This window comes from Grammomys surdaster, unplaced genomic scaffold (assembly GCF_004785775.1).
Source record: "Grammomys surdaster isolate TR1022 unplaced genomic scaffold, NIH_TR_1.0 126612, whole genome shotgun sequence".
Classification (NCBI taxonomy): Eukaryota; Metazoa; Chordata; class Mammalia; order Rodentia; family Muridae; genus Grammomys; species Grammomys surdaster.
Window position 1 is genome coordinate 21,788 of NW_021621401.1, and position 26,155 is coordinate 47,942.

At 53.7% G+C, this 26,155-nt stretch overlaps 2 protein-coding genes across 2 annotated transcripts; both read left to right on the forward strand.

Annotated features, from left to right (window-relative positions):
• Positions 1-1,851: 1,851 nt before the first annotated feature.
• Mcrip2 (MAPK regulated corepressor interacting protein 2) lies at positions 1,852-6,665 on the forward strand. Its single transcript, XM_028760872.1, has 5 exons — positions 1,852-1,968; positions 2,050-2,179; positions 5,642-5,769; positions 6,012-6,113; positions 6,324-6,665. The coding sequence occupies exons 1-5, from the start codon at positions 1,917-1,919 to the stop codon at positions 6,392-6,394; spliced, it is 483 nt and encodes a 160-aa protein (XP_028616705.1). The 5' UTR covers positions 1,852-1,916; the 3' UTR covers positions 6,395-6,665.
• A 2,144-nt stretch (positions 6,666-8,809) lies between these two features.
• Positions 8,810-25,839, forward strand: Wdr90 (WD repeat domain 90). The gene is made up of 41 exons (XM_028760810.1): positions 8,810-9,082; positions 9,183-9,359; positions 9,441-9,549; positions 9,715-9,885; positions 10,099-10,213; positions 10,307-10,374; positions 10,744-10,847; positions 10,917-11,135; positions 11,535-11,603; positions 12,700-12,810; positions 12,894-13,039; positions 13,119-13,176; positions 14,428-14,546; positions 14,634-14,795; positions 14,872-15,002; positions 15,069-15,185; positions 15,556-15,791; positions 15,971-16,110; positions 16,283-16,413; positions 17,204-17,334; positions 17,602-17,763; positions 17,854-17,982; positions 18,201-18,316; positions 18,391-18,425; positions 18,612-18,743; positions 19,247-19,438; positions 19,651-19,748; positions 20,294-20,396; positions 20,573-20,694; positions 20,842-21,001; positions 21,090-21,280; positions 21,554-21,722; positions 21,812-21,923; positions 22,277-22,448; positions 23,826-23,948; positions 24,046-24,220; positions 24,330-24,460; positions 24,539-24,682; positions 24,754-24,873; positions 25,000-25,084; positions 25,390-25,839. Exons 1-41 carry the CDS (start codon positions 8,810-8,812, stop codon positions 25,548-25,550), a joined length of 5,619 nt encoding a protein of 1,872 aa, XP_028616643.1. The 3' UTR covers positions 25,551-25,839.
• The last annotated feature ends 316 nt before the right edge of the window (positions 25,840-26,155 follow it).

Below are 26,155 nucleotides of genomic sequence, written 5' to 3' on the forward strand. Positions count from 1 at the left end.
TTGTATATGAGTGACTAAACAGCATGCTCTAGGCCATCTGAGTCAGGCCACAGTGGCCTTGGAGGGAAAGGTTAGTGGGAGCGGGTCAGGCATTGTGGAAGTGGGAAGGGACAAACTTAGCCAGGAAATGGCCCTTTCTTTCTTTCCCTCTTCCCACATCTGCACTCAACCTTTGCAGCCACAAGCCTGGTATGCAGCTATTTCCTGGAGACTGAAACATTTCCTCCTGGATGAAGGAGTGAAGCTCTTAAGACTCAGGAAGCTAAGGCAATTTGAAACTTGTGAAGCTCAGGAATGCCTCAAGATGCACATGCACCCTTCCCAAAGGCTGTAGAACCAGGAGCCAAGTGCTAGGAGAGACTCTTAAGTAGGGTTGGGAGAGGAGCCCCAGGGATCAGCACTCACGAGCTGTCTGTCACCTATACTGTGGTGAGCTTTTTGGTGACACAGCAAGAGAGTCACCCATGCTCCAGTAAGTAACCGCAATAAACTCACTGGCTCACCAACTAGACATGGGAGGGAGTCTCTCTTTTGTCTGTTGCTGCTGCTGTGACATCTCAGGTGAAAAGACATTTCTCTTGGCTGTCCTGATACTCACTCTGTAGACCAGGCTGGCCTCGAACTCAGAAATCTGCCTGCCTCTGCCTCCCAAGTGCTGGGATTAAAGGCGTGCGCCACAACTGCCCGGAAAAGACATTTCTCATCCCTCCCTAGTACCTGTCACACACTCAACAGTCCTCAGAGAACTGGAGAAGGTCTTTTATTCTCCAGCCCTGCTCTGCATAATGTAAAGCCGAAGGCCCTGGGCCAAAGGAATGAAGGCTTGGCCACCTGGGATAGAAGTCCCCTGAAGTTCCACTAGCAAATGGCACAGGTGTTTTTGGATACCCTGGGATTGAGGTGGATCAGCTACCCACCCTCACCCCTTCCTTACTGTTTATCTTGCTTAAGTGACCAAAGACTTGGCAGACCTGCCTCCCCCAGTCTCTAGTCCCAACATACAGACCCTCCTCAAATATGGCAATAGGAACCTTAAGGCCAGGTGGCAGCAGCACAAGTCTTGGCGGATACAGTTCAAGACTTCACATTACTACGCCCAGCTCAGCATGCATTTCATGTGGGTCATAAGGAGAACTGGGGCGGTCAGGCTGCTTCCATTCTTGCTGGGCTTCCTCCTTCCAGGCTGTACTAGGAAACCCTATGGCTCTCCCCACAGACCTAATTTTTCAGCTTCCCCAGTAGTTGGGAAGAGGGGGCACCTCCAGGAAGGCTCGGGACATAACCTTGAGGAGAGGTTAGTACTTTAGAGTTCGGGGTACCCCCGGGGGCTCTACATTCTCCTAGTCTTCCTCCGGCCCCCCAGGACTTCATATCTACTTAACACACACCTCTTTTGTCTTAGAGCGCTTATTCTAAAGCAGACTCCCCATCAATCCAGGCTTGTCCAGGCACTTGGCTGATGGGTCTCAAATATGAGAAGGAATTCTGTTGATTTCAGAGATTGTCCTAGCTCAGAGAACTACCTTAGCACACAAAAGGCCCTCCCCCACTAAAAGAGCCCCCTCATCTCAGAAATCTCAGATACACACATCACACACACACACACACACACACACACACACACACACACATATATGCAGGCACACATACACACGCTCCAGTCTAGAAATGGTGTACTCCTCGGTGAGTACACCCCGCCCCTAGCTCAAATTTAGTGTCTTGGCCAATTTTCCAAAGGGTTGGGAAGGCTACCAAGTGGCTGCAGCTCCTTTAAGGGCAGGGGGCGTGTGTGGATCGCTCCGCCCCTCCTTGCCCGTCCTCCCTCCTTAAAGGGGCCGTGCCTCCGGGACTGCAAAGTGAAGCTGGTGGAGAGTGCCTGATCTGGCTGCTGCCAGGGGCGGGCGGGACGGCGCACCATGTACACTATCACTAAGGGGCCCAGCAAGCTGGTCGCGCAGCGCCGCACAGGTGCGCAGGGCGGGCGGGCAGGCGGGACGTCCTGACCGCTGGCCCGCGGCGGCTGACAGCGCCCTCCGCCCCGGCCCGCAGGTCCCACACAGCAGCAGGTGGAGAGCAGGCTTGGCGAGCTCCTGAAATGCCGGCAGCCCGTGCCGCCGACCGCGCTACCGGCGCGCGAGCAGCCCTCAGCACAGCCTCAGGGACCCTGGCCCCTTGCAAGGTGAGCGGGGCGGGCGGGCACGAGGGTGACCTTGGAGAAGGTTGATGGGGACCACGCGTCCTGGCGGGCAGGGGGCGGGGCGCAGGCAGCTCGCGCACTTCTGCTCGCCGGCTACTTCTGGGCCCAGCTGGCTTGTGTGGACCCTGGTGGCCACGTGGGACCTTGCGGGCTTCCGACCGTTCCCGCCTGTCAAGGACTGCAAGTACCCAAAACCGAGGGACCTGGTGACCTTGGGCCGCTAACTTGGACCCCTTGGGAAGTGGTCGAGGTCAAAGTTGGGAAAAGTTGCCCAAGGCTCTGGCCCTCAAGGACTTCAGGCCCTGTCCTTGCAGAGCAGAAGAAGCGCACGTGTTCCCGCTGGTCTTATCAGGTCCCTGCCCTTCACTAACACCCTGGGACACTGGAGCCCTCCTCTCCAGCAGTTGCACGAGCCTGTGGGTCCCAACAATTTTCTAAATTTCCAAAACCGCAGTGTTCCCAGGGACGTTCAGCCCTAGCTACTTTGGATTTCAGCCAGTGTGACCTGGAAGTGATCCCACTCTGTCAAGTCTGAACCTTTTACTTCTTTGGCCCAATTTACTGTTTCCTATTTTGGTAGATTTCACTCCTGGTCTCTGCAAGCATGCAGGTTCCTGGGCTCAAGACTCTAGTTAGTGGTGGCACGTGAACAGGTTAAGGGCCTTAGGCCCTCAGAGAGCCCATGTTGAAGACACAATCTCATGGGAGGCCTTGAGTTACAGACTCACTCAGCTGGGGAGTGTGGCTGGGTCCACACCGCTTAGCTCTCAGCTACTGGCCTTCAGAAGCTATAGGTGGGAGCCACCTGTGCCTGTGTTTGCCCTGGGGGCGTCCTGATGACATCGGGTTATGTCCTTATTGTCCTTGTGTCTCTGGGAGGACTCTGTGGTGCAGATGTATAACCACAAAGTGGTCACCCAGACAGGGAGCTTGGAGCTGGAGTTGCCTTGGTGACCACCCTATCTCTACCTGGGAAACCACCTTTTTAAGTCCTCGTTGTTGGGGGACAACAAGAACAGGTTTGTGGCAATATTGGGGGCAGTGTCCAGGAGGAAAACAAGGTAGTAACATTCCCCAGAAGGCTAAGTTGCAAGGAACACCACACTGTGTGTTTACTCCAAACAGGCTTCAGTAAGCCAAACTGCTGTGAAGGCCTGGAGCCCTCCATCAGCAGCCAGGTAGAGAGAGCACCTGAAGCCTGAGAGATTGATTTCCTGGCCTTCTGAGTTCTGGGAACCGAGGAGCTAGGATAAGGTGTCTTCCTTACTTCCTCTGAGGTTGCCCTTTCCTGGTCCCTGGGCTGTGAAGTCCCATCTCTGATAGGGCCTCCAGATGGAATTCTATATCTAGCCCTGTGACTTTTCAAGGCCACTCTTCACAGTCACCCATGTCCACCATCTTCCCCGTCTTGCCTTCCCTGGAGCCTTTCCTCAGTTACCATCTCTTTCTCCAGCTCTAGCAGGAGGGAACTCGGGAGGCACTGGTCATCCTCCTGCTGGTGTGGGGCAAAATCTTGAAGCTTTCAACTCACTAAATGGCTAGGTATGGATGTTGCCAGTTATGGTGGCCAGGCCTGTGCCTCTGACATATTCTTTTCTCCTGGCAAAAGACAGATGGAAGAGTCTTGAGATGAGACTATGTGATCACCTCCCCCACCAAGAGCAGATTGGGACAATATTCAGGGACCACTGGGCAGAAAAGACTTGGTTAGGGCAGAGTCAAAGTTGGGAGCATTTGGGGTCAGAATACTGCTAAATCTTGAAATATTGATTTTGAATCTTGATGCCCTTCACTGTGTGGCACAGGCAGGGAGATTCTTCTCCCAGGCTGAAAGATGAGTGACCAGTCACCTTGAGTGGGTACAGGTGCACTCTGGGATGAGAGGAGGTCTGTGGGCCACTATGCTCTGGTGCTGCAGCAGGCAGTAGCCCTAGGAGCGGGTACAGGTGCACTCTGGGATTAGTGCCCTTTTCCCTACAGAACCCTGTCTTACATAACCATGGCCTCTAAGCAGAGGCTGGGCAGGGCTTAGCTCTGGGTGTGTAGCCCTTGCCCTCTGGGGCCCCATTCCAACTCTAGGGCCACCACCTTAATCCACTGCTATTCACAGCCCCTAGCTGGGATTTTCCTTTTTTTTTTTTTTAAAGAATCAATGTAAGCCACAGGAAGGTGTACTACACACCTAGCTACATACTGGTACTTAGGAAGATTTCTGTGAGTCTAGACCCCACCTCAACAAAGCAAAAACATACAAAGACTCAATGTCCAATCCTGATGCTTTCATTGAGCTTAAACCCTTTTGGAGTAGAGGTGGTTGCAGGCAATGGGGGGCGGATTTCCATTAAGAATGCCTTTATGCCCTCTAGTTCACCAAAAACACAGCTACCCGGTGGGTTTGGGAGGAGTCCTGCCTCCTCTGGTCCCCACTGGCACATCTAAGATTTTCTGTAGCCACCAGACCCGGCCAGCCCTGGGGCTGGCAGGACCCTGTGCCCCTCAAGACCCTCCTCTTTATTTTAGTGCCCCTCTCACCTGAGGAGGAACCCAGAGCGGCGTGGGGCACCTGAGCCCAGGAAGGCGAGCAGGCCTGCCGGGACCGCGAGTGCCTGGCGGAGTGGCAGGTGCAGTCCAGGACTCCGGCTCCCACCTCCTGCTGTAGGTGCGGCCCCATTCCCTCCATGGCCCCACCCCAGGCTTCATGAGCACAGGGCTTGGTCAGTTGCCGCCAGTCAACAGAGATGGCACATTCCTGCCCTGCGCTTGGCCTGCTTGGCCTCACCCCTGGACATAGAGTATAGCACAGGGCTATGGGGCGGGGGAGCATCTCATTTCAGTTACCCCTTTTCTCTTGCCTTGAGGAGTGGGTCAGGCTTAAGGTCATGCTCTTCCCACTCAAGAGAACAGCTCAGCATTTTGTGCTTATCTCCCTGGGGCCTGGGGGCAGCCAGGGAAAGGGAAGGGTAAATGCTGACCCATCCTTGTTTGGTCTGTTTTCCAACAGTGAGGGTGTCGTTGAGGTGTCTGGGATCTGTGGGACATCTCTAGAAGAAGGGGGGTGTGCTTGATGGCATAAAGTTCTGATCATGCTGAGGCCTGACCCAGGCTGCTGGAAGCCTGCCTGGTGGGGCTTGGGAGTGCAGAGGAGTTGTCTCTCAGGCCCCTGCTGAGGTCTGGATACAAGGCTGGGCTCTTTCTTACTTGCAGCCACTCACCTTCCCTGGGTCCAAAGCTACTGAGCTGAGCTGCAGTGAGCTCAGGAGATCCAGGCAGAGAGGCCTTTGCCCCAAAGCAGCTAAAGGCAGCTGCTCTGGTTAAGGAAAGATCTAGTTTGGGCCAGGGCCTGTGCAGGTACAGTGGGTATGTACAGAGGCTGCTCTAGAACCCTGCACAGTAGCTCCTGGACATGGCTAGTGCCAACTATATCTGTCTCCTACCCTCCCACAGTCCGGGGCCAAGGCTTGTGTTCAATCGAGTGAATGGCCGGCGACCCCTCACCACCTCCCCATCCCTCGAGGGGACCCAAGAGACCTACACAGTGGCCCACGAGGAGAACGTCCGATTTGTGTCCGAAGGTAGTAAGGGACCAGGGAATGTGGTCCAGGCCACAGAATTCCAGTAGTGTGGACCTGGCTCTGCCCTGTCCTCCTCCATTATAGCCTGACTCTTAGCAGCTCAGGGGCTAGACTTTTCCTCGGCTCTCTGCCTAGCATGTTCATTCCTTGAGCTGGGCTGGAGTCCAAGGTGGCCCCCAGGCTCTGGGGTGGGAGGGATACCGGGGTGGCCCTGTTCATTCTAACTGTCCTTTCCCCTACAGCCTGGCAGCAGGTAGAGCGGCAGCTGGATGGCGGCCCTGCCAATGAGAGTGGCCCACGGCCTGTGCAGTATGTGGAGAACACTCCTGATCCCCGGCTACAAAGTGAGCATCCCCCATGCCCTGAATCCCCAAAGAATCCTCTATACCAGGTAGCCCCGGGTAGTCGGGAAAGGGGGTCTTGGGCCAGACTCCCCTGTTTTCCACTGAGTGCTGAGCTTGGAGTCCAGGTTAGGGACTGCGATCAGCTAGAGGGCAGAAGTACTGGCCAGCTTGGAAAGCAGCATCACTGCCTGCCATTTATTCTACCCACAGACTTTGTTCCTATTGACCTGGATGAGTGGTGGGCACAGCAGTTCCTGGCTAAAATCACCAACTGTTCCTAGCAGCTGTCCGGGAAGGAACACTGCCATAGTGGACCGTTTGCTAGAAGAGGACCATGGTACGCCGATCCACCTTGTGGCCTGGCTAGGTACCAGCCACACATGAAGTGCCAACATTTGGACTTTTGCACCTGTTGTTCCCTTGGCTTGGCTGTCCTAAGCTGCCAGAGCCGGGGGCTAAACCTGTCTAACCTCAATCCTGCTCACTGTGCCCAGGGACCAGCCCCTGGGGCTGGCAGGGAGGAGTTTGGGCTAATAAAGTTGAGAAACTGCCCTTTTGGTTGTCAGTGAATGTGTGTGTGTGTGTGTGTGTGTGTGTGTGTGTGTGTGTGTGTTAGGGTCACGTGACTACTTTTAGTTCTCAGTCTCAGCCTCTAGCCTCCCCCTAACGCTTTGATACTGGGAATTGAACTGAGGGTCTCACACAAGCTAGGTATCTGTCCTACTGGCCTATTGACCTACATCCTCAGCCTTCTGTTTACTACTCCTTCTTCCTCTTCTTCTTTTGAAACAGCATCTCAGTGTATAATCCTGGCTTACCAGAAATTTGCTATGTAGTTTAGGCTAGCCTTGAGTTCACAAAGAGCCGCCTGCCTCTGCCTCCTAAGTGCTGGGATAAAGTCATGAGCCACCAACCTGGAACTTTTGATCCTCCTGCTTCCCCAGTAGCTGGGATTATAGGCTAGCTTGTAGTATCCCTTTGGAGTCGCATCCCCTCTTTACTCTTGGGCTAGCAGGAGTTAAGCTTTTTCCAGATCTCTCTGATTTTATTTTTGAGACAGGTGGCTGGCTGGCTGGAACTCACAGAGTGCTGGGATTAAAGGCATGGTCCACCATGCTGGGCTAACCAGGTGATAGGGCCCTTGACAAGCTCACTTTGGAAATATGTAGTCCCAAGCTGTCTCATCTGAATTCATTACCTCTTTTTCTTGACAGTCAACAGATGCCAAAGTTAGACCCCAAGACCCAGGTGATACTGGAGAGGAGTGTAGGAATGGGTTTGTTTTCTCTGACAAAGAATTAAAAGGCAGAAATTTTGGTGATACCTGAGAAATCAAGGTCCTCTTTTAGGGTTCTTAAGTTTCATTAATACAAGGATTTTAAAGGCCAGGCAGGAGGGTCTCTGAGTTTAAGGCCAGCCTGGTGCCACATAGTGAGTTCCAGGACAGTCAGGACTACGCAGAGATATTCTGTCTCAAAAAGACAGAGAGAAAGAGACAAGAAAGAGAATGGTCATAACAAGCTCAAGGACAAAAACAGCCTGAAATAGAAGTTTGAGAATTTATTAGCCTTTAAAGGGAAAAGCCTAAGGCAGGCAGCTGTAAATGTCTAAACTACCATGGGGAAGGTCAAGAAGGAAGAACAAGAGCTTTGCTCTTACAGATAAAGGTCAGTCACCTAGCAGAAGGCATCTGAAGGGAGTGGCTTGCCCAGGCCTTTAATTCCTGAACTGCAGAGGCTGAGGCTGTGAGTTCAAAGCTATCCCCTCGTTTACATAGGAGAACTTTGGTCAAAAAAAAAAAAAAAAAAGTTGAAAGAGCAAGGAACACAGTGCATTAGTTAACAGGGTTAACCCTTAAGGAAGAGACAAGAGCATGTCTCCACTTGGAGGCAGAGTCCATCCTTTCCTAGGACTTAACTGAATCCTAGGGCTAGACTGCAGGACCTACTCTCTTAAGCCTGTAGGCCTGGCTGTGGTACACTGGGAAAAATGTCTCAAGAGTCTTTGGGTATGTGTTGATCCTGTGGTGACTGTAGTTATCTGGAAGCTGCACCCCAGTGGGCATTGGGACCTTACTCTCCTGAAGCAGGGAGACCCAGAGTACCTGGATGCTGATCAGGTACTTCCAAACAATTAGAAAGAAGAGATAGACCCAGTCTGGATGGTGGATGTGAACAGACCTCAGCATGACCTTTCTGGCTTACATATAGAAAAAAAGGTTCAGCTCTCAAAAAAACAAACAAAAAAAAAAACAACCGGAGGCCTCAGAGAGGGTCAGTGACCACACCTACTTAGCACAGCTCCCTGCACTGCGCTGAGGCCTCGGCTGGGCGTGGCCTCAGAGGCCCAAGTAGAAGGCTACAGTGGAGGAAATGGCCAGGGCGAGCCCATGCAAGACGTGGGGGTCTTTTTTTTTTTAATTATTTGTTTATTTTATGTATGTGAATACACTGTCATTCTCCTTGGGCACACCAGGAGAAGGCATCGGATCTCACTACAGATGGTTGTGAGCCACCTTGTGGTTGCTGGTGGGGGTCTTTTAGGCAACCGGGAGCTAAGCAGCCGCGGGAGCTTTGTGTGTCGCCGCAGCGGCGACGGAAGTGACGCGCGTTGCCAGGCGGCTGTTGCTAGGCGCCGTGCTGCGTGTTTTGCGTAAGACAGCGTCAGCTGAGGCGGGAAGCGCGAGCTGTAGCGCCATGGCCGGAGGCAGCAGCGCGCGCGAGGCGCGCTCTTGTCGGGTCTCGCGTCCCGGGAGTCCCGGGTCCGAGGTCCCCGCTGCGTCACTGACTGGACCTCGTGCAGAAGCCCGACCCGCGGGCGAAGGTGGAGGGTCGCGGCGCGCTGCCCAAGACCGGTGCTCAGGCGGCGTCCCTTCAGCTTGGCAGCACCCTTTCCTCAATGTATTCAGACACTTCAGGGTGGATGAGTGGAAACGGTCCAGCAAAGAGGGAGATGTGTCTGTGGTGACGGTACTGACCGCGGGGGGTCTTTCCTGCTCCTGAGAAATCTCCCAGTGGGCACTGACTGTCCTCCAGCTTTGCACCGTTTGCAGCTCCTCTCTCTTTCTAGGACAAGGTCCTGAAGAGCGCCGTGTATCGCATCCGTGGATCTGTATCTGCCAGCAACTACATCCAGCTCCCCAGAACTAGCACCCAGTCTCTGGGGCTGACTGGGCGGTACCTGTATGTGCTTTTCCGGCCCCTGCCTACCAAGCACTTTGTCATCCACTTGGACGTGTCCACCAAGGTGCCCAGCTTGGAAGGAAGGCTTGATTGTTGCTGCTTTTCCCCCCATAATCTTCATCTGATACCTTGCTCTGCCTCATAGGACAGCCAGGTCATCCGTGTGTCTTTCTCCAACCTCTTTAAGGAGTTCAAGTCCTCTGCAACATGGCTTCAGTTCCCCTTCGCCTTCGAGACTAAGACACCCAGGAGAGGTGGTGACATTTGGTCCGAGAGGGACAGCTTGAATGAAAGCCTAGAACAGGATGGTACAGGCCCAATTGGCCTTGTGCTTCTCTGTGGCTCTGAGGACAGCTGGGGGATGGGGCTGAGAGGGTTGTAACAAAATGGTAGGTGCTGACCTCGCACCTTTTCTGCAGACCTGGCAGGTATAGCTCCTCCTCGTGCCCGCTGGACCTGCCTGCAGGTGGACCTGCGTGACACCCTGATGTTCTACCTGAGCCGGCATTATGGCCATCTTAAGAGCATCAGGCTGTGTGCCAGCCTGCTAGTCAGAAACCTCTACACCAGTGATTTGTGCTTTGACCCTGGTGAGGCCCACACTTCATGCCCCATCCCAGTCTGAACCCTCCTGCTAGCTGGCAGATGAGAACCACTCACCAATTTCAGAGAGCTATGCACCAGGGCTCCCAGTTCCAGGAAGAGCACTGGTGGAGTGGCAGATTCTTGATATTGCATCTTGCTTTGGGTGGGAAGGGATAGGACAAATGTCCCTCGATCTAGAACAGCCCTGATTGTTGTAGTTGTCACTGTCACTGAGGCCCGGCGTGCAAAATTGTCTGTCAACCCTATGCCTCGAGAAATGGCCTTCCCGGTGCCAAAGGGGGAGAGCTGGCATGACCGCTACATCCACATTTGGTGAGCAGCTCTGGACCTCAGGTGGAGAGGGGCCAGGTGGCCTTCAGTCCCCAGATACTGATTTTGCTTCTACCTATGTTTGCCACCCACAAGGTTTCCAAGGGACAGCTCAAAGGCTCCTGATGAGCAGGCTGAGAAGAGCTGCTCTCCTCCAGAGGCAGGTGGGCTGTGGTTCTACAGGGTGCGTAGGACTTGGTGGGGACAGTACGGGGCATCCTGAGTGGGGTTCAGTAGCATGGAGGGTACAGGTGTTACGCGCCTCGGGCAGCCCAGAGGTGGGCACAGAGAAGAGTCTAGCTGGTGGTCCTCTGAGGTTCTAGAGTCATATTTAAGGTCTGTGCATGTGGCATCTGATCCCCACGCTTTCTTGTTGGGAGAGGATCTGCCAGGGTTTAGGGTAGAATGATGGCAGCATTTGTGGTGTAGCATCTATAGAACGGGTGAGGAGAGCCGCCTGTTCCTCCCTGCACCTTGTCTGGCATTCTCATGGGCCTCTTGCTGCTCCACTCTGGCTCTTTGCTCCCTTGTAGTCTTCCTAGGGCATGTGTCACAGCGCCTGCCTCATCCAGTGGTCTTTGGCAAACCTTTGCTGAGCAATAGGTCCTCTGTGGCCCAGACATCTAGCCCTACATTGGTGAGTGCACTTGGGAAAGGGTTGGGGACCTGTGGCCCTAGGGTGCTGATGGCACATGTTCCATTACAGCCATGCCAGGTCCTTTCAGCATCCAGTCGCCTTCCAGAGGTCAGCCTGACCTACAAGTATCCAGAACTCTCCAGTGTAAGTGCCTGCGGCATCCATGGCCAACATCTTCCACCCTGGGATGAGATTACCAATGCACACATGGTGGCCGGTAGGAGACACGTTCTTTTCGACAAGTCATCTGGAGTGCCCACGGCTCTTGAGGACATTGGCTCCTGTAAGGTGAGTGCCCATCTGAAGGCATTTGGGCATCAGTGAGATGAAGGGCTGGCTAACATGAGCCTCCTGAGATGCATTTAAAGTGGATGGGTCTCAAATCCTGCGTACAAGTGAGCAAGAGACCTTGTTGATGAATAGAGATGGCTTTGTTCCTGTTGCCAACTCTGAGGGTCACCACAGATAGTTTGTCAAAGGACAGGACCTGGGGTTTCTGGAGACTTTACTATGGCATCCAGAAGACTGCTGTTAGCAAAAGCTCCTTGTCCCATGGTCTGTCTGTCTGTCCTTCTTCCTTCCTTCCTTCCTTCCTTCCTTCCTTCCTTCCTTCCTTCCTTCCAAGAGGCAGCGTGGGTGGGGATAGAGTGACTTCCACGAGTCTCACTTTCCACTTTCCTATTTCAGGTCTTCCTCCCAGACCCAGTCCTGAGGCTCAAGGGAGTCATCGGCTTTGGGGGTCACAGCACCCAATGGGTAAGGTTTCAAGGCAGTTTCCAGGCCAGTTTCCATTGGGTGGTATGAGTGAGTTTTAGAAAGATTTCTAGTCCCTTCTTGGGCACTTTCTTTCCTATGGTCCTCAAGAAACCCTGCCCTGCCCACATCTGTTCATTCCTGAGAACTAATATAGCTCTTAGGTCATGGGTGCCCCCTATTCACTCGGTAAGATCTGCTAGGTAATGGCTGGATTAAAGGGCTCCCAAAAACCCAAGACCCAAAAGATTATTTTATGTTGTCGGGTGGTGGTGGCACATGCCTTTTGATTTCAGCACTCAGAGGCAAAGGCAGGCAGATCTCTGGGAGTTTGAGGCCAACCTGGTCTACAGAGTTCCAGGACAGCCAAAGCTACATACCAGGTCCCTTTGTAAAAGGAACCAAGTGCTGCTGAGCCATCTCTCTAGTGCCACAAAGATTTGTTTACTTTATGTATATGTGTATGCTTACTGCATGTGTGCAGAAGCCCACGGAGATCAGAAAGGGAATCAGACCCTCTGAGCAGGATTTACAGACAGCTGTGAGCCACCATGTGGGACCTTGGGGCACCATGTGAGTCTTCTGCAAGAGTAGTAAGCTGTCTTTACTGCTGAGCCATCTCTTCAGCCCTGGTTATGTCTTTAGACCTTCTGTGAGTGTGGATCTCTGATCCAGACTAGATATGTTGGAGTTCGGTATGATGTGGGAAGTCAGCTCCAGCATATGCCGTGGGCCTCTAGGAGAGGCCTGTTAGAAAGGAGTGGTGTTTCCCTCCTTTTTGGGCGTTCTCTAGGCCCTTCTGGGCATGGTCTCTGAGTCTTTCATCTTTTGCTACCAAGATTACCAGTCTCTTATGGTGAAGAGGCTTTAGTTGTCTTCCCATGTATGCCTGTGATGGGGGGACAGATGTTTCTCTGGGTGGCCACATGCCTGCCCTTCTCTCTCTCTCTCTCTCTCTCTCTCTCTCTCTCTCTCTCTCTCTCTCTCTCTGTGTGTGTGTGTGTGTGTGTGTGTGTGTGTAAATGTGTGCCTCAGACACCCCAAGAGAGACCTGGCTGGGTTTCTGTGGGTGACTTTGGTCCTGGCCCTCATATGCTAGGCCCTGTGGACCAAAGATGGTACAGCCGTTGTTTACCCCTGCCATGCAGTCATAATCGTCCTGCAGATCAACACTGGACAGCAGAGATTTTTCCTTGGCCACACCGACAAGGTACATGCCTGCTAGGCCTGGGCAGGGAGACGGGAACCTGCAGGCCATAGGATTTTCCCTTCTTCCTTATTATTCGTCTCCAGGTCTCTGCCCTGGCGCTCAATGGCAGTGATACACTGCTAGCCTCAGCTCAGGTGCAGCCTCCCAGCATGGTGCGTCTCTGGGACTTCCAGACTGGGGGATGCCTGTCTCTCTTCAGAAGCCCACTGCACACCATCTGCTCCCTCAGGTGCAGTAGCCTTGGGGCAGGCCAGCAGGGGGAGTGGGAAGTGCCAAGAAACTGCTGACTTCATCTTCCACACCTACAGCTTCTCTGGCAGTGGGGCGCTCCTCTGCGGTGTGGGCAAGGACAGACATGGGAGGACGGTAATGTCTCAATAAGCTTGGTACAGGAGGCGGGGGCCTGCGCGCCAGCCAGCCTTTTCTGCTTGCTTGCTTTTTTGTTTATTTGTTTGTTGTTTGATTATTTGTTTGGTTTTGTTGGTTTTTTGAGACAGGGTTATCTATGTAGCCTTGGCTATCCTGGAATTCGTTCTGTAGACCAGGCTGGCCTCAAACTCAGAGAGATCTGCCTGTCTCTGCCTTCTGAGTTCTGAGACTACAAGTGTGTGCCACCACTCCCTGGCTCAGCCTTTGGTTTCTAAAACTCTTGTCTGTGTTTATTTCTGCTTATTAAAGTAGTATTTATGTCTTGCTTTAAGATGGGGGTCAGAGAGATGACTCAGTGGTTAAGAGAACTGGCTGTCTTTCCAGAGGCCTCTGGGGTTCAGTTCCAAACATCAGAATGGAGGCTGTCTGTGACTCCAGTCTCAGGGGATCCAGTGCCCACTTCTGCCCTCTATTGTCATACACGATGTGCATACACTGTGTACATGATGCACAGACACACATTTCGGTCATCACTAATAAAAATAGAGCCTTTCTAAAAAGAATCAAGATGAGCTAAACGTGATGGCACATTTCTTTGTTTTATTTTGTTTTGCTTTGCTTTGTTTTTTTTTTCTCCCCAAGACAGCATTTCACTGTGTAAACTTGGCTGTCCTAGAACTCGTGCTGTAGACCTAGCTGGCCTTGAACTCACAGGGATCTGTTTGCTTTTGCCTCTGGAGTGTGAGGTTTAAAGGCCTGTGCTACCCAGCAGTGGCACATTTTTTAGCCCTAGCACTGGAGAAACAGAGGCAGGTGGGCCGTTCTCTAGGCCAGTCTGGTCTACATAGCAAGCTCCAGGCCAGCCAAGGCTGCATACACTAAATCTGTATATACATATTCAGTGTTGGCAGAATTGTAGGCATTTAGCTGCTCTGAACTGACCCATTGTTTTCCTGTGGGCTCCCTTCAACTTTTTTTCTCAGAATGCTGGGAATCCAATCTAGGGCCTTACATATTAGCCAATTGCTCTGCCACTGAAATATGCCCCAGTCTCAGTCAGGTTTTGGTTATCTCTATAGGGAGCTACTGCTGCGCTCTGGAGACTTGATGTTCAGGGGCTGATCTCTCTACAAGCCCCTGCCTGTTGAGAGGCTGGGGCCTCAGCTAGTCCTCACAGGGCAGGGCTAGAGAGAGCTCTTGCAGGGCTTGATGTCTCTGCACCTGGAGTTCATTCTGCGTTTGTCACAGGTGGTGGTGGCCTGGGGCACAGACCAGGTGGGCCTTGGCGGTGAGGTGGCAGTTCTTGCAAAGGTGCATACTGACTTTGACATTCAGACCTTCCGGATTGCCTTTTTTGATGAAACGAGGTGATGTGGCCAGGCTATGTGGTACTGGGACAGGGTTTGGGCCGTGAGCCCCTCTGTTCCACCTTGCTTACTCTTCCATACCCACAGGATGGCATCATGTGGTCGGGGCAGTGTGCGGCTCTGGCGGCTGCGGGGTGGTGTCCTTCGATCCTGTGCTGTGGACCTGGGGGAGTACTGTTCACTGGAACTCACTGACCTTGCCTTTGCACAGGCACTGGATGGCCATTGTGTGCCCTCAGCCAGCATGCTGTGAGTCCCCGCCTTTGTTTTTACCCAGCCCGTCCTTTACCCTGAGTGCCTGCCTCACTCCACCCTCCCCCTGCAGTTTCGTGTGCAGCCATAGTGGTCACATCCTGGAGATTGACCACCAGCGCATGGCTGTGCAGCACGTCCGCCGTTTGCTGCCGGCACAGTCCCCTGGTGTCCCCCTCACCGAGAAGCAGAACTTCAGTGTGGGTAGGTGTGCACCCATTCCTTGGGGAAGTTATATCACTTAGAGGTGCTGACGGCTGCCCTTTTCAGGGTCTGGCATTGCTATCAGCAGCCTCAGTGTCTCTACTGCCACATGTGCTGTGGGGTCTGAGGATGGCTACCTGCGACTCTGGCCCCTGGACTTTTCCTCAGTGCTCCTAGAGGCTGGTGAGATTGCAGACATCTGTCTACTCTAGCCTGGGGAGAGCTGGCCCTGGCACAGGGAAGGTTGGGATCCTTCGGTTTTTTGGTAGTACTCTTCCTGGGCTGGACAGTGAGTTATGGGGTGAGGGAGCTGCCCTGAACCTGGCTGCCTAGCAATACCAGTACTCTCCACAGTCTGCTTTCACAGGGGCTTTGGGGGGCAGTGGCTAGTGGGCACGATACTCTCTGAACCCTGGAGACCTTGGAACAAGTGGTCTGTGTCTTGGGTACCTCAGTGCCCACATAGTGTGTGTGGTAGTGTGGTGTGAGCTTTCCTGGAGTCATCTTTCAAGCTTGCTGGGCCCCAGCGGCTATTGCCCCACCCTTCCCACAGAACACGATGGCCCTGTCAGTTCAATCTCCTTCAGTCCCGATGGCCTGCGTGTGCTGTCCACCACCACTTCAGGCCACCTGGGCTTTCTGGATGTCCCTTCCCGGGAGTATACCGTGTTGGCACGCTCTCACATGGCCCCAGTGCTGGCGCTTTCTACAGAACAGAACCGGGGACAAATGGCCACTGTGTCCCTTGACCACACTGTCCGCATCTGGGATCTGGCTACCCTACAGCAGGTGGGGAGTGGCAAAAGGCAGGGAGGGGATAGGTCCAGATGCCACACCAAAAGGTTGAGGGCAGAGGATCCACAGGGAATTGGGTCCTTCCAACCCAGTCTTTGGAACACATGGGGCACACTTGTCCCTTGCGTTCTCTTGGCCTCTACCCACCCTTTATGGTGGCCTCTTTCCTCCAGCTGTTTGACTTCTCATCCTCTGAGGACACCCCTTGTGCCGTTGCTTTCCACCCCAAAATGCCAAACTTCTTCTGTGGCTTCAGCAGCGGGACTGTGCGTTCCTTCAGCTTGGAGAACTCTGGAATCCTGGTAGAACACACGTGAGTGTTTCCGGGGGACCAGGGCTACACAGACACCACCAGTGACTCTGGAAGCTGAGGAGCTCGGTGGGATCCCACGTGGGGAAGACCCTTTGCAGGAAAGCCAGTGCCACCATAAAGCACATCTTGGCTCCCAGGGCGAAGGTCAGTGAGTGTCCCATGTGTGGTGCAGGCGTCACCGAGGGGCCATCACCAGCCTGGTCATCACCCCTGACGGCAGATTCCTGTTCAGCTCCTGTTCTCAGGGCTCCCTAGTCCAGTACAGCTGTGCTGTTTCCCGATGCTGCGTCCTACGTGTGGCAGGTCAGCCTCCTAGCCACTCACGCTGTTCCAAGGCACTGGGGAGCTCTGTCTTGGTTAGCTTTCTATGCTATGGTAAAGACTATGACCAAAAGCAAGCTGGGGAAGAGAAAGTTTATTTCACCTTACAGCTTCAGTCCATCCAGGGAAGTCAGGGTAGGAACTTGAAGGTAGAAACGGAAGCAGAGGCCATGGAGGGTACTGCTTACTGACTTGATCCCCGTGGCTGGCTCAGCCTGCTTTGCTTACACAACCCAGGACCACCTGCCCAGAAATGGCACTGCCAGATGTGCAGGGCCCTCCTACATCGGTCATTCATTACTCAAGGAAATGCTCCCCAGATTTTCTTACAGGCCAATCTGATAGAGGTATTTTCTTTCCAGATGTCTCTGACTTGTGTCAAGTTTACCAAAATAAACAAACAAACAAAAAATCAGGGCACAGCCATCCCCTCCCACGCTCAGGGTCTGTGTTGTGCCATGTGCCTCCCACCAAGGAGGGGGTCTCTGAGCCCTCCTTACAAGCCAGTGTCAGTAAGGGTCTATGCCTATTCTGCCTCAGAAGGTGGGCAGCCTGGGCACTAGGAAAGCAGCAGGGAGAGACCCATTCAAAGGGCATCTGTGCCTCTGGTGCTCCTCCTTGACTTAGCCTGCCAAGTGGTCATGTGATGCAGCCTGTGAGACCTGAAGTATAAGCTCTGTGCAAGCTGTAGAGGGCCAGTGTACGCTGCAGGGGAGACGGGATTAAGTGTCTCCCACCAAACCCACTGACCCCCTGCTCTGTGCTGCTGCAGCCAACATGATATGTCAGGATGGTCGCCCCAACCCCAATATCCTGGCAGTCAGTGGAGACAGCTGCCGGCTGGCCTTTGTGGGCCCCTCCAAGTGCATGGTGACAGTTGTGGAGTCGGCCTCCTTGGATGAGGTGAGTGTGGGCCTCCTAAGCCAGGGGCTCTTCCTGTCTAGGTTTAAAGTGCCCAGGAATAGGTAAGAGGCTACAGTTGCTCAGGGGCAGTCCAGGGCCTATCCATGATGCTACAGGTCCTAGCCTTACCATGCTGTCCAGAAGCTCAGCTTTCTATGTGAGGTTTATGTCTGGGCACCCAGGTGGGGGCTTCTAAAAGCCACTTCCCTAGCACTGGGTGGTGCCCACTAGCCCTGGATTGGAAGCTAGTGGTCACTTTCCCTCTAGCTACTCCATGTTGATGTCAGCACCCTCAACCTGGCCAGCAACCACCTGGACTGGGCTGTGGCCGTCTGCTTCAGCCCCAAGAACTCAGGCCATCTGCTGGTGTCCACATCCTCTAACAAGGTTGTAGTGCTGGATGCTGTGTCAGGATATACGATCCGGGAGGTGAGTCAGGGTACTACAGGCAGTAGTGGGCTGCCCCTAGTGCCAGCTGCTCCACCACAAAGGGACATCTTTGAGAATGCTTTATTCTAGTTGTCTAGTGTCCGCTCCAGAGCCTGCTCCTCCCTGGCTCTCAGTGAGGATGATCGTCTGCTGCTGGCAGCCACTGGCCGGACCATTACAGTGTGGGATTATCCAACACAGGCGAACCCCAGCTGCCAGGTACGTGCAGTGGTCAGCAACGGGCTATGGCTCCCCATGGGTGGCTGCAGAGACCCTGGCAGAGCAAGTGAGGAAAGGCTGGGACTGGAAGGATGGAAGGTGATGTGTAGAACCCTCTGCTTACTGAGGCCAAATGCTACATGGAGATACCTAGAGGCTGGGAGCGCAGAGTCCTGGGCATGCTCTGGGTCCCTGTATATGGTGCTTACTGCCCCTAGGTATACATCGGCCACTCAGAGCCTGTGCACGTTGTAGCCTTCACACCTGATCAGCTACAGGTCATCAGTGTGGGGGATGCCATCTTCCTCTGGGACATCCTGGCCACCCCTAAGAGGCAAGTGTCTGCCCTTCACCATGTCTGCATGGTCCTTTTGCTGGCTGGCCCCTGACACTTTCTCTTGTTCTCAGAGATGACCCTGAGGCATCCGCAGTGCATGAGGCCGGTGAGTGATCCAGGCTTAGTGGGATGAGGAGGGCATGAGCATGTTGGTTGGTGTGGAGCTGACACTGGGTTAGGGGTCATGTTTGGCAAGTGGCATCATCTCCTCTCCTATGCCGGCCTGATGAGACCTCCTCCCTGAGAGAGACACCTGACATGCCCAGCCCTGACATGGCCTTTCTATCTCTAGGCTCCAGTGCAGGGCAGCTGGAGGACCTGGCATCTGGGGCCAGTGGACTCCCTCGGCAGCAAGTGCCCATACCATCTCAGGCATCGTCACCCCCACTGAATACCCTTGACAGGCTCCTTGAAGGCAGTATTGGTAAGGGTTGGGGTCCTCAGCAGGTATGGGTGTGCATAGTCACAGCGTGTGCCTGGGTGCTGGTTCTCAGTGGTGTCAGGTCAGGTAGCTGTTTTTCTTTTCCTTTCTTTTTTCTTTTAAGATAGGCTCTCACTATATCTGTGTCCTCCTATGTCATATGTGGGAGCCATAGCCCCTTGCTGACCACTGCACATACCTGGCAGCTGGGGTTCGCCTGTGTTGGATAATCCCACACTGTAATGGCCCGGCCAGTGGCTACCAGCAGCAAACAAGCATCCTCACTGAGAGCCAGGGAGGAGCAGGCTCTGGAGCGGACATTGTATATGTATATACATTTGTCTCACTTTCAAGACAGCTCTAGCTATCCTGGAACTCACCATATAGACCAGGCTGGCCTCAAACTCACAGAGATCTCCTTATCTCCGCCTCCCAAATGCTGGGATTAAAGGTGTGCACCAGCAACTCTGGCTTTGTTTTCTTTCTCTTCTTGATCCTAACCCTAGGTACCTTCTCCACTTCTGATGAGGAAGGACTCAGTGAGGAGAACCATGTTTCTGAGGCATTCCACCAAGGCCAGGCCCCGACCCCACCTGTGCTCGTGGAGAGGGAGGCCAGTGGAGCTGGGGATGCCCCTCGGGAGGCTGCAGAGAGCTCCTGGACACACGCCGAGCATCCCAGTCACCACAGCCAACCGAGTAAGCCAGTGGCTGCAGGCAGGGACGGAGGCCTCTGCCAGGCCACTTCTGAAAGATGAGTTGAGGTCACCTCCAGGACAATGGGGATCCTGATAGACCTGTGGTGGGTTGGGACACAGCTCTCAGCCTAGCAGGGTTAGGCGGCTTTGTGTCTGGGGAGGGATCTCTGATGGTAGTAGGCAGTTCAGTGTCTTGTGCTCTCTCTCTGTCAGGTGAATGGAGCCTTCGGAGTGGAAAGGCTGGGCTGCCAACCCGCCCAGACTCCTACAAGCATTTCACAGCTCGATATAAGGCCTCTACACGGGTTAAGGTTGGTAGCACACCACCCTAGGGGTTTCTTTTTTGCTTTTTTTTGGTTTGGTTTTTTGAGACAGGGTTTCTCTTTATAGCCCTGGCTGTCCTGGAACTCACTCTGTAGACCAGGCTGGCCTCGAACTCAGAAATCCGCCTGCCTTTGCCTCCCAAGTGCTGGGATTAAAGGCGTGCGCCACCACCCGGCATCCTAGGGGTTTCTAAAGATAGTCTCCTGAACATGGGCCCTCTCCGTCTTCCCCAGGGTAGCTTCCACTCCATCCTGCCCACACACATCCTCTATCCTGTAGCATATGTACTCAACTTTCTGGCTCTGCTGATCCTACCTCTGTCTCTCAGTGGTGCGACTGTCCCTCTCTGCCACCTCACTATTCCGAGCATCAAGTTCCTAGTTCCTGTGGCTCCCATGGGTCCTACCCATCTCCCTGTTCATACCCCAGGTCCCTTACCTGACCGCTCTTTGTGTATCTCTTAGCAGCTTACCTGTGTAGTTTGGAGACCAGCTATGCTGGTTGCCAGCTTTCTGGGTCTGCTTCCTTGTAGAGTGTTGCCTTCCCTCCCGTTGGCAGGGAGCAGCTGCGACTGAAGGCCGTTGTGGGCTACAATGGGAATGGGCGGGCCAACATGGTCTGGAGGCCCGACACAGGTAGGACTGCAGTGTCCAGTCTCATCCTCTAGGGTAGATCCTCCACAACAAACAAACACTAAATGTCAGCTGAAGCTTCTAGAGTGTAGGGCACTGGCATATGCCCTTGTTATGCCAAAGCCCTATGAGGTTTGACTGCCATAGTGATGGGATATTGGCGTTTTCCTTGCCTATAGGCTTCTTTGCCTACACTTGTGGTCGCCTGGTGGTAGTGGAAGACCTGCATTCTGGAACCCAGCAGCATTGGCTTGGCCATCCTCAGGAGATCTCTACTCTGGCACTCAGCCAGGATGGCCAGGTGCATACCTTGTTCGTGTCCAGGGGCACAGTGTACTGTAGAGCATGGCTCTAGTTCAACATGGAGGACATATCCCAGCTCACCCTCTGCTCAGCAAGGGTGGGCATGGTAGCTGTCTCTACTGACCACTCACCTTCTGGTCTGCAGATCTTGGCCTCTGCCTCCTGCTGTGGCCACACAGCTGCCCGCTGCCAGATCCGAATTTGGGATGTTGCCAAGGGCCTCTGTCGGCACGTCCTTTCCCACCATGACACAGCTGTACAAGCTCTGGCCTTCTCACCAGATGATGAGTTCCTTGTAACGTTGGGTAGGTAGGCGTGGGGAAGAGAGAAAGGGTAGACTTCTAGGAGCCCTGGTGGCTGGACTATGCCTGACATCCCTGTGTATGTCCCAAGGGGACTATGCTGACCGGAACCTTGCCCTGTGGAGCATGGCCACCTATGAACTCCTGTCATCAACTCACCTCCTGGAGCCTGTGCATGGTGTGGCCTTTAACCCGTGGGATGCCAATGAGCTCATCTGTGTGGGCACAAGTGCCATCACCTTCTGGCTCCTGCAGCACCATGGGGCAGACACCAGCTTTCAGGTACCAAGCTGCTGGCTGAGGTGTTACTTTATTTTATGTGCATTGGTGTCTCATCTGTGTGAGGGTGCTGGATCCCCTTGAAGTGGAGTTACACAGTTGTGAGCTGCCATGTGGACACTGGGAATTGAACCTGGGTCCTTTGGAAAAGCAGCCAGTACTCTTAACCACTGAGCTATCTCTCCAGCCCCGAGGTATTCCATGGGGAGCTTGAGAGGATGGAATCTGGTTGCCTGAGGACTTCTCTGACCCACAGCCACACTTGTGCTCTGTCAGGTACACCAAGAACCAGTCCCTAAGGAACTGGGGTCATCCGAGTTGACCTCACTCTGCTATGGGGCCAGCCCTCTGCTCTACTGCGGCTCCAGCTCTGGCCAGGTCTGTGTCTGGGATACTGGCACTGGCCATTGCTTCCTGGCCTGGGAGGCTGATGATGGCGAGATTGGTGAGTGTCCAGCAACCTCTGTGGCCTTCCAGCTGTGCTGGCTGTCGCAGTGTGGGAAATGGGCATGTCACACCCACCCTGTCTTCTAGGAGTGCTGCTGTGTTCGGGCTCTAGACTGGTCAGTGGGAGCAACACAAGAAGGCTGCGCCTTTGGGCTGTTGGGGTTGTGCCAGAGCTGAGGCACAAAGGCTCAAGTGCCAGGTGAGCTGCCATGGGCCTCTGTCCCACATCATTCCCCTGTGTTTTGGCTGCAAAGTGTCAAGTTCTTGATGGATCCTGCAAGCCAGCACTTCTGTAGCACAGCTCTCAGTCGAGGGCTGCCCTACATATCTGTCCTTAGTTGGGCCCCTCCTTGAGGATACACTCAGGCATAGCATGGGCCTCGCAGACTGCAGACCAAGGAGAAAGAAGCTTAAAATCCCTGGCTCTGTCAAGTTGGTTCCTTTACTGGTGAGAACAGAGGACCAGACTAATGGCTGCTGGTTTCCCTGTTACCTGGCAGACTCAGCTGGCTTGTGTCTCCAGCCTCAAGACTCCTTTCCCTATTGTCTTAGATCCAGTTCTGTTTTCATGGAGCGTGAACTGACCCTGGATGGGGCTGTTGTGAGTGCCAGCTTTGACAGTGGCATGGACATGGGTGTAGTGGGCACCACAGCTGGCACGATCTGGTACATCAGCTGGACAGAGGGCACTAGCACCCGCCTCATCAGTGGCCATAGGACCAAGGTGAGCTCACTGGGCTGCGAAGGAAGACAGGATTTCCACCCTAGGCAGGGTAGGCTAGGGCACCAAGCCCATTTACTGCCCCCCCTCCACAATCACCCTGTCTTCAGCTCAGGAGTAACACTTTAGGGAGACTCAAGTGGGGTCTCTTGGGTCCAGGCATTGTATATACCAGTATGGACTGACTCTGCAGTCTTTTCTTTTTGTTCTTGTTAAAGAACCCACTTCACCTGCTTAGCACTTCTCATGGGCTGGTTCTGCTGGCATCATCAGGGTCCTACTGTGCAGTCCTGGCAGCCCCACCAGGTTCTGGTTGGATCTGCTCATATGCAGTTGGAACTGCTCTGGATATTTCAGACGTGGTCAGTCTAGGCAGGCCTGCATTTGATGGGACTGTCTGGGTTTATTCTTGCCTTACAGCTCTGTGATAGATGGTGTCTGTGGCCATGTGTGGGCTCCATTCATTGTCCATCAGATTTCCAGGTTCTTCCAGGCCGTGTCTCAGTTCTTCTGTCTTTTCTATGGCCAGTCTCCCATTGTTCAAATAGCCAGTATGCTCTCCCGCCCACAGAAGCTTGAGTCTTGTATCCATAGCTATACTGGCAGTTCTGACTGCTTTCCAGCACTAAGGGTAGATAAGTGTTCCAGGCCTAGAGGCTATGATTCAAACCTCATGAGCCCAGGAGCTGACAATGGGACCCAGGACCCCTGAGCAACCCTAAGCTTTGATTTTCTCCAAGAGACATTATGACTCAGTTTACACTTTGAATTTTACTGGTTCATGGCATCTGTGCCACCTGCCTCCAAAAATCCTGATTCTCAGTGGTACCCATGAGGTACACATGTTTTCTCCATCAAGACATTCAACAGCCTGAATAAAACACCACAGAGCTACTCAAGCTGTGAGTGCTGGAGACAGCTGAGTGGCTCGTGCTTTTTCTTCTAGTCTATAGCCTGCCAGAGACATGTGGTCACATTATATACTTTAGGTTCTGTCAGTGTTTCCTGAGGTTTTCCAGGTCCCCCCTACTGAGGGGTTCATCCCTAACACTAGGGGGCAGCATGCACCTCACATGGAGGTGGTTGGGTCAAGTGGGCTTGGGCAGAAGACAGTTGTTTCTTTTTCTTTTTTTTTTTCTTTTTTTTGGTTTTTCGAGACAGGGTTTCTCTGTATAGCCCTGGCTGTCCTGGAACTCACTCTGTAGACCAGGCTGGCCTCGAACTCAGAAATCCGCCTGCCTCTGCCTCCCAAGTGCTGAGATTAAAGGCGTGCACCACCACCACCCGGCATCAGTTGTTTCTGTGTAGGCAGCCTGGCCTGGAGATCTGAGTAGGAAAGGCCCAGATGGGCATCCCTTCAACTGTACTGGTTTTCCACAGGTAAACGAGGTAGTCTTCAGTCCCAGTGAATCTCACTGTGCCACCTGTGGCGAGGATGGGAGCGTGAGGGTGTGGTCTTTGGCCAGCATGGAGCTGGTGATCCAGTTTCAGGTGCTGAACCAGGTAGGTAGAGAGATCTGGGGGTGTTCGGTCATGTGCTCTGCTCCCTTTGTCACCTTCCTGGGAAAATGCTGGTTTTCCCTTCTCCATGCAACACTAGAGTTGCCTCTGCCTTGCGTGGACACCCCCGTCCTGTGGACTCCCAGAGCAGCAGCAGGTGGTGGCCGGCTACAGCGATGGCACACTTCGAGTCTTCAGCATCTCTCGTACTTCGATGGAACTCAAGATGCACCCCCACCGTGCTGCTCTGACAGCCATTGCCTTCTCCACTGACGGTGAGGAGATGTGGCCACAGAGGATGTGCCCACCTCATCTAGCCTGCACCACACTTCCAGGCCGGGGATTGGGCTCACAGAATGGCATCATAGTCTCCATCTGGCACAGGTCAGACCATCCTATCTGGAGATAAGGACGGACTTGTGGCTATAAGCCACCCCTGCACAGGAATGACCTTCCGTGTGCTCAATGACCACCGTGGTGCTCCAATTTCTGCTCTCCAGAGCACAAGCAAAGAAGTAAGGCAACCTCGGGGGATGGTGGGGAGGGGTTTGGAGTGCTATGGGCAGATTTCTCACATCCCTCATTTCTCCCAGTATGGAGACCTCGGGGTAGAGGGTGTAGAACTATGGCTGGCTGCAAGTGGGGACCAACGTGTCAGCATCTGGGCCTCTGATTGGCCCCGGGACCGCTGTGAGCTCCTGGAATGGCTGAGCTTACCAGCACCAGCCGTCTCAGAGGTAAGAGTCCACGGGCATATGGGTGAGGATCGGAGCCTGCACAACTCAACACAACCTACTGCTTTCCACAGGCCACGGGCCTCCTGCCCCCCTCTCTTGCTGCCTTCTGCCCTTGGGATAAGGCAATACTGGTGTGTGTGGGCCTTGGTGCACATGAAGAGGTAGTCTTCTACAGCCTCCGTCAAAAGCAGGTCTGTACACAGTAGATACTGCACTGTAGGTGGGCATCGGGGGCTGTGTGTCTCAGAGTCATAAGGCCATGGAGCCTGAGCTGTGTCTCTAGCAGGAGACCTCAGTGTCACACTGTCTTCCTACAGGTGATACAGAAGACACCTCTGCCCTTCTTCGCCATGTCCTTGAGCCTGTCCCCAGGGGCTCATCTCATGGTGGTTGGTTTTGCTGGTGAGTGCTGGTGTATACACAGTGTTCTGGGGAGTGGCAAACTGGCTCACCCACTGAAGGAGTGTGGACACAGCCCCAAAGGGAGGCCTAAGGTCACCAGCTGCAGCATCTGCACTGGGGCAGAGGGAGGGCAGCTTTGATGGCCCTCAGCCATAGCAGGTGTGGGGGCACAGACGTCATGGCCCTACTCCCCTCAGCAAGGTTTCCTTGTATCAGTACTCAGAGCACTGAGTCAGGCAGGGGACACAGGATTGGGAATCCCTCTGGGTGTTGCCTGGCCCTCCCACCCTGTCATCTACCCACAGAGTGCATGCTGAGGCTCCTAGACTGTGCATCAGGGACTGCCCAGGACTTCGAAGGCCATGATGACTCAGTACACCTGTGTAGGTTCACTCCGTCTGGCAAACTGCTCTTCACAGCTGCTCACAATGAGATCCTGGTGTGGGAAGTCATCAGCCCGAGTTAGGAACATAGGCAAAAAAGCCAAACTGTAGATTTTCTGTATGTCAAGCCAGGATGGCTGGGACAGGCTTCAGAACTGCATTGTTTGGAATTTGGGTGAACTCTGAAAAGATTTAAGAAGGCTGAAGGTCTGGCAATGGCTTAGAATCTGTGAAGCATGGATTTGATCCTCAGAACCACTCCCCCCACCCCCAGAAGACTTGGCATACTGTGTTGTTTTTCACATGAAGTTTGCTTTATTGTTTTTATTGTACAGCTTAAGTAAATAAAAACGGGCATTTATTATATCGATACATTGTTTTATTGTCCCATAAATTGTATCTCTGCATCACTTCTGGCCTGAGCTCACCCTTTGCCCCTACCCACAATCCACCCGGTTGTCCAGACTTGCTCTCCACTGGCCTGTCCACCTGAGAAGCTTGTTGTGGCTAAGAGAACTGTTTGCACCACCTGCAGTGTCAGAAGCACTCAACTGGCAGTCGCCGCTCCTCAGCTTAATCACTAGCTGGTGCTGCGTGGGCGGGACCGGAAGTTTGGATGAGGGCGGTACTGAAGACAGGAAGTGCGGGGGCCTGCGCGGCTTGAAGGAGAGGGTTGGGGTTGGGATTG

Excerpts from the sequence above, each read along its gene's own strand:
- Wdr90 (XM_028760810.1), top strand. The coding sequence starts at position 8,810 with ATGGCCGGAGGCAGCAGCGCGCGCGAGGCGCGCTCTTGTCGGGTCTCG. Across the intron at positions 9,083-9,182 it reads GAGATGTGTCTGTGGTGACG|GACAAGGTCCTGAAGAGCGC; the intron begins GTACTGACCGCG and ends CTCTCTTTCTAG. Across the intron at positions 19,749-20,293 it reads AGGCCTCTACACGGGTTAAG|AGTGTTGCCTTCCCTCCCGT; the intron begins GTTGGTAGCACA and ends GCTTCCTTGTAG.
- Mcrip2 (XM_028760872.1), top strand. The coding sequence starts at position 1,917 with ATGTACACTATCACTAAGGGGCCCAGCAAGCTGGTCGCGCAGCGCCGC. Across the intron at positions 2,180-5,641 it reads GGACCCTGGCCCCTTGCAAG|TCCGGGGCCAAGGCTTGTGT; the intron begins GTGAGCGGGGCG and ends ACCCTCCCACAG. Across the intron at positions 5,770-6,011 it reads CGTCCGATTTGTGTCCGAAG|CCTGGCAGCAGGTAGAGCGG; the intron begins GTAGTAAGGGAC and ends TTTCCCCTACAG.